This window comes from Montipora foliosa, chromosome 13 (genome assembly GCF_036669935.1).
Source record: "Montipora foliosa isolate CH-2021 chromosome 13, ASM3666993v2, whole genome shotgun sequence".
Lineage (NCBI taxonomy): Eukaryota > Metazoa > Cnidaria > Anthozoa > Scleractinia > Acroporidae > Montipora > Montipora foliosa.
Window position 1 is genome coordinate 21,917,089 of NC_090881.1, and position 10,000 is coordinate 21,927,088.

Here is a 10,000-nt window from a genome sequence, read left to right on the forward strand (position 1 = left end):
ATGCCAATTTTACTCCTGCAATGTTGATACACACTTTCCATTCCGAACGACTTGGGGATATAACTAAGTTATTACAATAATGGGAAATAGTATTTTTAGACGACATTCTGGTCGTCGTCGTCCGTGCGTAGGCTTAATTCCTACTTTCGGTGGACGCGAAAAGCGGGAAAACGCGAACTTTTTTAAACGGCTAAGTGATATAAATTTTTGGTTCAAATAGAATCGTATTCGAGGTAGCCTGCCTAGCTTGCACGATATTTTATCGTGGGATTATTTCAACACGCGCCGATAAAGCGATGGTTGCTCGTTGCTAATACATGCAGCTTGAGGCGGTAAGCTTAAGAATATTCTTCGGGATGAGCAAATCACAGTTTTCCTTTATCAGAAATTGGTTAGATTTTTTTAGTTATTCACTACGTGGTTAGATTGGGAATCTAAAGCGATATCTTATGTCGTCGTTGTTTTAATGCTAAGGTATGGGAGATGGAGTCGCTGTAGGTCCTCTCTGGACGGAGGAGTTTCATAAAACAGTACTAAATTTATTCACTCCCTGTGCGCACCTTTCTCCGACTTACTGAAGCTGCAGAGGTGGTTTTAATTAGTAGAGCGGTTTTCAATTGAGTGTCGAAAGTAATTAGATAATTACTTTGGTTTATGATTACTTCACTCAGTGATTGGTTCAAAGTTCGCGCGCCATTTTTTCAACCAATCAGAAGTGAAACCAAAACCAATCGTGGCTCACGCGTGCACATTTTCCCGCGCTTTGTGTCGGCTTCGTGAAATTACTTCGAGTTTTGATTGGTTTGCCGGATTGTCTCAGTCCTTTTTGATTGGCCAAAGTAATTACTTTGGTTTTGGTTTTACGACACTCAATTGAAACTCGCTCTATACACAAAAGAAACCTGGTGCCTTCTGCGAAGCATTTGCACTTGAGATCACAGCCATCTTGTCTGTGTCCGAGATTAACCCTCCAGTGAGGATTTTGATTTTCACTTGAACCTCAATGCGAAAAGCTTTCTTTGTTTAGGTTAAGAAGACAGGCGTTTCTTAAACCAGTTTTGGAAATGAGTCTAATAATCTGTGCTGTAGCTATTCTTTTTTTATTGGCTCATTAGGTTCTTTCAGCTGAAGATAGTGAAACACAAGGCTCATCACTCTTAGACCAGGCCTCCTTGGCACAGTTAACAAATGAGGAGAGTGTTGACGACAGATCTCCATCGGTAGAACGGAACAGTGTGATGTCGGATAGTTCGTCGAGTTCATCAAATGATACAATGAAGATCAGAGGGAGTCTTGCTAACATGCCATCCGAAGAGCCTGAAGATTCCACGAGTAGTCCGTCTTCCCGATCGTCGATTATGTTGCTCGGTAAATGGTCGTTATAGTGTTACTTTCCGTGATATGGGGCCTGTTTCTCGAAAGTCCCGAGAACTTTTCGAGCCCGAAAAGCCATTTTTGAAACTGCTATCCGCTTGTTTTGTAAAGCTGATCTTTTAACACGTTTTCAAGGTAACAAAAAGCAAAATAACCGTGAAGTTTAACGACTTAAATCCTCTCCGTTCTTGAGATACAAAGGTCAAATTGTCACACCCGAAAATGGCCCGTAAAGTTTCGGGACTTTCGAGAAACGGGCCCCTGGCCACGAATTAAAAATCAGCGTGGTTAAGTCAAGTTCGCCATCGGAATGAGAACCCTTGGTATGATCAGAAGTTGGCTTGATTGGAGGAAAAGGAGCACAAAAAGCCTGAGCTTTTGACTTGGCTGGGGAAGTAGGGAATTGCGATGGAGCTTTAAAATATGGCGCCGCTTTTGGAAGTAATTCTGAAATCATCGATAATTACCAGTTTTGTCCCAAGGAATGTCGTCCACGATTGTAGGCAGCCGTTAAGGGTTCAATGCATGCGGGGTGTAATTACTTTTTGCCGTTTTATTAAATCAAGCTCTGATTGTGTATCATATGCGCTATCATATGTAATCTTAATATCTTTTCTCTCAGGAGCCTCTTTAATGCATTTTTGTTGTTTGTTTTTAGAATTATTGAGATCAAAAGACGACGAACTTCGCCGAACGTTGGAAGAAAAGTCTCGTCTGGTTGCAGAATTAAGGGTAAGACATCGTGGTTCCTTAAAAATAATCCTTCGTTCAAGATACTTCTCCCTTTTTGTTTGTTTCACATTGTTAAATCGGGCCAGCCGAAAAACAACAAAATTGCGCCAAAAATAGGAAACAGTGGACCAATGATAGCACGCCACGTTACTGTCGCTGTGAATTTTTGAAACATCTCAGAACGAACTAGCACGTTTTGATATATCGGAAAACGTTCTGAATTAACAGCTAAAACATATCGGCCTTTATATGATTTAAAGAAGGGTGCAGATCTGAGGAGAACATCGTAATCCATACTCGGCCTTACCCGATGAGTTATAATTTCAAGTAATGAATGAATAGGAAATGGCAGGAACCAGGAGCCAATGACGAGGAGTGTACAACTTAATTGTATTTGAGGATCGGCGTTTTTACAGACCGAGTTATTTTTAGATTGATTTTACCGCGAAACCAGACCCCTTTCCAGCTGGTGATAAGTATAATGAAAAAGATTTTCCCATCGGATTGAGAATGGTCTTTCGTGCAAGCCAAATCTTTATTGTAGTATTGTAATTTATTATATAATTTATTATTTATTATTATTGAGTTTTTATCGTATCTTTCGTTTTACATGTAGTACATACATTTTTAAATTGTATGTAGATATTTAACTATTGTTCAGCGAAATCGCGCGGAATGTCGCCTGATACTTAGCCGACGAGGACGGAGGCCAAGGTGGCTAAAATCATGCGATATTTCGCGAGATTGAGCAGGATAATTGTTTTATTATACAAGACATTGATGACAAAGCACAATTTTATACGTTTATTGGAAAAAAAGCTGGGAAAACTACCATTTTTCTCCGCGGCACACAAAATTACGTACATCGCAGGATATCTGTTGAGCACGCACGGCCAATATTGAGCGCGCTAGGACCATATTTGGACATTGTCACAATGTGTTGAATAATAAATGATATTGTAATGCGCAAACGAAATTTTTATAATAATATTTGCGCAACAAAAATCTAATAATAATAATAATAAATCTTTGAAAATGCCGTTACATCGACCTGGTATTGGAGTTGTAGCCTTCTGGGTGTGGGGCTTCCGCGTGAGCGTGTTTTTATTCGTTTACGGGGCCAAAACACTCCGTCTGATGTAAAAACTAAAGGGCATATTGTCTTCAGTTTTGCATTCAATAACTGTGCGTTAACGTCGGAATTTTTCGTATTTATCAGAGAAACAATAAACATTTTCATTTTGCTTTAGGTTTTATTGAGGTATTCAAAGCATGAAAATTCTTTCATTCTAACGTTTCTCCCTCTTTTGGGAAGTTGATTGATATCAGTAGCTACAGGCAAGGAATCAGCCAAAATGAAACACGTTTCTTTGATTTTGGATTTTGCCCTTTGCAGTCGACGTGATGCCGAATCTCTCTATCAGTAATGGTTGAAGAAATGTGAAATTCCAATTTACGCTTAAAAGTACTTACCACCATAGACCGAATGCATAAATGGCGCCCCAAAAAAAATTATTTTGTTTATGTGCTAATTAGACTCACTAGCCTCGTTTGCATGTACAAAATACAAAAGAAATGTTGCTTGAGAGCGAGGCTAGTGAGTCTAATTAGCACATAAACAAAAGAAGATTTTTTTGGCCGTGATTTATGAATTCGGTCTATACGACCGCGTCCGAACGACGTCCCGCCATTTTGGGACCTTTGTGCAAAGTGTTAACTAAAATTTTGCAAACATTGTTCTCTAGGGAGCTAACATGACAGTGGGTACAACCACCAGTGAGGTAGGTGTAGTTCTCATCGCTTTAAAAAGTGCGTCTAATCTTAAAGTTTCTTTTACTTATAGCAAACTAGTCAAAATTCAGCTCATATAACAACCATTTCACGTTACCTCCTCACGATTTCGCTTCTAGCAGGCTGCACAGGTTGCGCAAAGTTGACAAGTCGTGTCTTCTTCGTCCAAGCATTGAAGTAAAATACTCGTATTAGTCAGGACCCCCTTGGGGCATTTCAGGCCTAATCATAGCCATTACAATTTTCTCAAATTTGATTGGTGCATTAAGTACAGTTTATTTTTTACTCATTATTGTGTAAGCTTGTAATCGGACAGTTACATCAGCCAATCATATTAAAGGGAATGTCTACTCTTACTACAGAATAAGTTTAAACTGAAGGAAATTATGTTTACAAACAAATTTGTTTTGAATTTTAAAATCGAATAATTGTGACGTGTTACGCTTGCCCTATCATTCTGACACAAAGAGCTTTTGTCTAATAACAATAGCGCAACCGTAACACGTCACAATTATTTAAGATGGCGGCGCCCGCGAAATTTGAAAACAAAAATAGGCGATTCTAAAACTTGTGTATTTCGGATACAAACACTTCTTTGAAAGTATTTTAGACTGGCTTGACTGAAACGGTTATTTCCTGTGATTTTAAGTTATCATTTTGTTAAAGTGGAGATTCCCTTTAAGCCCACTTAGCTTAATCCACCAATCACAGAATTTATCACAATAACCATAGCAACAACCACTTACCCTACCAAACTGGGGATTTTCCAAAATGGACGAATTTGTAACATCAGACAGTGAAAAAGGAAGCATTTGTTTTCTCGGAAATTGTAATGGTTATGATTAATTGGTAACAAGACTTCTCTACGCGGTCGTATGACTACAAACCGAACTGGACTCCACTCAGTTCTATTACAGGGTTCTTGTTACTCCTTGAAGTCCTTGAAAAGCCCTGGAATTTAATTTTGGACTTCAACGGCGCTTGGAAAGCCCTTGAAAAAAAGGATTTGGTGGGAAACTGCTTGAAAACTTCTTGAATTTTTGCTTGCATGAAAATTGTTGAGATTGCATCATACTAAGTTTAAGGGACATTTTAAAAATTGAGCCCAAATTTGACTATCGGGGAAAAATTAAATGCAAAAATTAAAATGCCTGTGCGTGCACTTAACTCGCAGGGACGTGGGAAAGAATATCAAGGTAGGCTTTTTTAGCAAAGGAAACACTGAAACACGATGTATGGGATAGAAATCTCCTTACAAACACTCCTTGAAAACTCAATTTTCTGGTTCTTGAAAACTCCTTGAATACTCCTGGAATTTTATGCATAAAATCCAGCGCGAACCCTGTATTACCATTATTAATTTAGAATTCTGTTTTGGGGACTTTGCACAGACTGCTTGTTGCGCAGTTTACAATTGATGAAGGAAGTGAAGGGTGCCCCTATAGAGAACAACAGACCAGACCACAAAATAACTGATAGGTATGATCGCGGAGATGACGTCACAAAGTGCTCCACGTTTCAGTTTTGAAATAATTTTTGCATTGCAAAAGCAGTTTGTGACTCCATCTCAGGGGTAGACCCATTCCTGTCACTAGCTCGGCCCAGGGACAAACGACTTCAGTTTTTTTATTTAAACTTTCATGGCGCATTAAAAGTGAAATATCGAAGTGAAAATGGTAAAATATGTTGTTTGCTGTTGGTGAAGAGATCTATCTCAGCAAAGGATATAGCGGCATTTGACGAGTGACGTTTCCGCGACTCTTTGAAAGCATTCATTTGTATTCCTAAGCCATTTATGCTGAAGAAGGTTATGTTATAGTATTTTAACCGAAACGTCCATTAAAAAAGGCTTTTTAGTCAGTGACAATTTTTTTTTTTAAAATCATCGTTTCATTCTTTTGCATTCTGTCGTGGCATCCTCATGGATACTGATTACTAGAGCTCTTATTAAGTTGCACGACGGTACACGGGAGTATCATCTCCGAGACGTTATAAACGGACTTCATGCAATCCATGTTTTCATCTGAACGGCCAATCTTTTAACGTCATGTTGGATAACAAAACGAGGCATTGCAAGGTATCGTTCGGGGAACTGAGTCGTCATTTTTAGGATGGCAGAAGGGCTTTTGGCATGCGAAATTGTTCCGAAGCTTCGTGGGGCTGACGGCAAAGGGACCCCCCGCCCCGCCCCCCTCCCTTCCCTGTTAGAGCATGACTCTCTGTTTCTTCTTTAACCCTCTCAAGGGGGTTCCCCTCGGGCGTAAATTCACCTACTAGTAAAGAACTATCTTGTAACATTATGGTCGACCTTATTTCACTTTTCGCCTTAAGATTTTTTTCTTACTTTCAGAGCAACATTAACAGTGACTCTATGGATGCCAGGTATTAGGCTGTTTATAATATGCGACTGTTTTAATTGTGAACTTTAGAGACTGGCTCATTTCTTTAGGACGCAGCTATTACAACGGCTTATTTGTTTAGACAGAAGTAGGCAGAAAAACTATAGAACCGAAACAATGAGGCTTAATCTGTAAAACGCTAAAGCAGTGTCCAATACCGATCCAGTGAAATTAGAGGTTGTAAAGAAATGTGTGATATCTGTTTGCAAGTCTGATTTTATCCTTGCAAATGATTTAAGAATTCGTACTCGTTCACCTTATGACACGTTTCTCTTTTGTAGGGATTTAATACTTGCAGCAATTCTACAAGGTCAGTGAATCGGTTTGCAACTGGAGTAGCTGCTGAGGCACATTAGTAATAAACACTTTTCATCAAAGGTTGTAAGGAAAATTTAGCAGATGCTCTTTTGAGTGGCAAACGATGCCGGGGAATCTTAAGCCAAAACGACGAGGACCTTACAAGAAATCTCTTCCAGTTTTTTCAGAATATTAATTGTGGACAGTGAAACCTCGATTTAAAGAATCTTTGTCGTAAATTGTATCTCGATAGAACAAAACCCTTTGCCTACTTTCCAGTGTAGCAACCACAGTATCAAGGATTAAGATGGTATTAAGGAGGTCTGCCCGTTTTACGTCAATCTCTATTGTCATCTGTTTCGTTTGAAACGTGGTCGCTGATCATGCAAGCTAAACCAAGAATTTCAGTCATTTCGCGATTACTCCGCGCTTTTCGAGGTGTCAGTAGACCATTTTAGAAAACAGTCCTAAGAAAATACGCGCGCTGATTGGTTAAAAATCGTGTTTCTGTAACTCGATGGAGACACAGAACTGGCACGATCTGTTGACGTAGTGATAGCGCGAGCAAAGAGGATTTACATTTTGATAATTAGAGTTTAAAAATTGATTTCCTTTTTCTCGTCCTGTTGTTTTCTAAAAGAAATAGAAAACATGTATTCGGTGTTTCTATCGAGTTATAGAAACAGGAGTGAAAGTTTTGGAGAACTTGAAAAAGCTGTGGAAACACTCGCCTGCGGCTCGTGTTCCCACAGCATTTCTCGTTCTCCCAAACTTTCACCGGTGTTTCTATATTAAACAGAATTCTAAGCTCAGTTAAAAAGCGAGGCTGGAGTTGACCTTGTTCTGTTACAAAACTCACTGCTTTTCTTATGTAAATAGAAACTCGTTAGCATTATAACAAGATGATTTACATAAGTTATGAGGTTTGTGTCAAATCAAGGTCAACTCCAGCCTCGCTTTTATTCAAAGGCCTGGTAACTGAGCACAGAACTGTAAAATGGTCCATTGCGCAGTAGCTGTCATGTTATTAAGGACGGTGCGTACTAATTCAAAGGTATCTTTGCGCGGTTTACTCAATAAGTGGGAAAAGCAGATCTTAACAAGTGTTATTGAAATCCAAAAAGAAAATTGGGGGTAACCACGCATTTTTCGAAGATAATTTATCAACGATTTCCGTAAAAAGCTTTAAAATACAAAGCAATGGATGGCGATCTTTTCCAAATTGAAGCTTAATTATCTCTGAAAAATGCGTGGTTACCCCCAATTTTCTTTTTGGATACCAAGAGCACTTGCTAAGTTGTGCTTTCTCCGCATAGTTTTGAACCGCGCAAAAATATCCCTGTATTAATAAGCGCCACCCATAGGAAATCAGAGTATCTCGCGATGCGCAGAACGTATACGCAATAACAGTAGTAGGCACCGTCCTTAATATGGTATGAATCGAATGGTGTGAAACTTTTGAGAGAAAATGATTGAGAATTTATCGTGTGGCGCTTACGCCCTCGTCATGACTTCAACTTTGGTCTTTTCACGTCGTAACGTCAAAGAAATGTTGAACTTTCAGAGTGCTCTGAGCGATTGTTTTTGTTTCACGTTTAAAAGTTTTCTTTGTACAAACTTCCTTCCCCCTTTAGCCAATCGTTTAACTGTTGCTGTGAGTGATGTACTAAATCCTAATGTGGATGATATGTCTCGCGGAATGGGATACGATGGTGTAAACGCGGACTTCTCACCACAGGTATATGGGTAAAAGAAGTTATTATACACTAAATGTATGGTCCCGAGGGAAACAGTTAGTTTTGTTTTCCCTCGAGTCCTGATGTTTCGCTCGACGGAGGACTCGAGGGAAAACAAAACTAACTAGTTTCCCGAGGGACCAGTCATTAAGTGCTTTGTTGTATGTTTAGACTTTTCCGTCAACAATCGCAGCAAAACATCCGGAGCGGGCAACAACTGTGGAATTGTATCCCGATCGGGATACATTTGATCAGGGGCACGTGACCAAGAAGCAATCAATCATAGTGCTCGTTTTGTTGAGTGAAAGGCTAGGTATATAACAATATAGGCTTTGTCTTCTTGCGTGCTTCTTGTTGTCTGGAGATAATAGAGACCGAAAGATCTACTGCGGCGACTTGGACGAAAACGTCAAACTGTTTCGTGATTGTTCTAGTTTATTCAACGTCTACAAACCCGCGCCAAACTCCCCACTAACTGATTTGGCAGTAACGGTGTTGAGAATCGATACTCGCCATTGTTGCTCGCGTTTTCCACGAAACTTGAGATTCGGTCGTTTCACGTTGCAGAATTGCCGAGAACGGGAAAGTTGAAATGACATGCACAGTTGTTGTTTTCCTCCGTTGGTTATCTAGTAGCGTTCTCGGTAACGCAAGCATTATAGGTTGCACTAGAAGGCGAGTTCCTTCTGCTGTCATAGAAATCACTGTGCACGCTTTGCGGGCCTATTGCAACCAATTCCACTGAAGGACTCTTTTTTACTTAACGACAATATGGGTATTGTGCAATGATATTACGTTCGCGAATATATTTTAAGACCCGAGCGATCTTCAAGTTGAGATGTAGGGTATGAAGACACTTCGTGACAATTATACAACCCACTTTGCATTTCTGGACATTCATGTTGTCGCGTTTATATTTGACCGTATTTTTTATCTTTAATTAAAGTTTTCTTTTAGCTGAACGTTTTTCTGAACTCGCGCGCTAGCATTTGTGCGGGAGGTATTCGTCTCGTAAAGATTTATCAGGAGTTCTTACTCAAATTAGGTGAACTTGCCAGATTTAATTACTTTTATTTTTTGACAGCAACAACTTGTTTCATCGACGTCAGTCTTAAATGAACAGCTCACAACGTTACTTGTAAGTAGCAGAGAGAACTGCCCTGAAAGATACCATTTCATACTCGTTTGGAGGTCCATGAATTTTCTCTGTTAAAAATTTTTGGTGTTGCCCTTTTTTATTACATCATCGTCTTTGTCACTATCATCCTCTTCGTCCTTATCATCATCGACGTCATCATCATCGACGTCGTCATCATCATTATCAGCAGCATCACCATCATCATCGACGTCATCATCGTCGTCGTCATTATCATTATCACCAGCAGCATCATCATCGACGTCATCATCATTATCAGCAGCATCACCATCATCATCGACGTCATCATCATTATCAGCAGCATCACCGTCATCATCGACGTCATCATCGTCGTCATCATCATCACCACCTTTCTTGTCCTCATCATTATTATAACGTCAATCTCTGTCCTTGCAGACAACCAAATATCTTTGGTTTACGTTTGTTTTTTGTTTCCGTTTTTTGTTTTTAGAGTGTTATAACGGATCGAGACATGGCTAGAGAAAGGTAAACCTTTACCTTTTATGTCCCGGTTG

At 39.6% G+C, this 10,000-nt stretch overlaps 1 protein-coding gene across 1 annotated transcript in view; it reads left to right on the forward strand.

The window, feature by feature from the left end:
• The window catches only part of LOC137981834 (rho guanine nucleotide exchange factor 12-like), a 73,311-nt gene that overhangs the window by 53,539 nt on the left and 9,772 nt on the right, over window positions 1-10,000 (forward strand). The window contains exons 55-62 of the mRNA XM_068828876.1: window positions 1,116-1,368; window positions 2,033-2,106; window positions 3,852-3,887; window positions 6,248-6,279; window positions 6,578-6,606; window positions 8,228-8,331; window positions 9,414-9,467; window positions 9,937-9,971. Coding sequence (XP_068684977.1) covers window positions 1,116-1,368; window positions 2,033-2,106; window positions 3,852-3,887; window positions 6,248-6,279; window positions 6,578-6,606; window positions 8,228-8,331; window positions 9,414-9,467; window positions 9,937-9,971 — 617 coding nt within the window. The remainder of the gene's footprint in view (window positions 1-1,115; window positions 1,369-2,032; window positions 2,107-3,851; window positions 3,888-6,247; window positions 6,280-6,577; window positions 6,607-8,227; window positions 8,332-9,413; window positions 9,468-9,936; window positions 9,972-10,000) is intronic.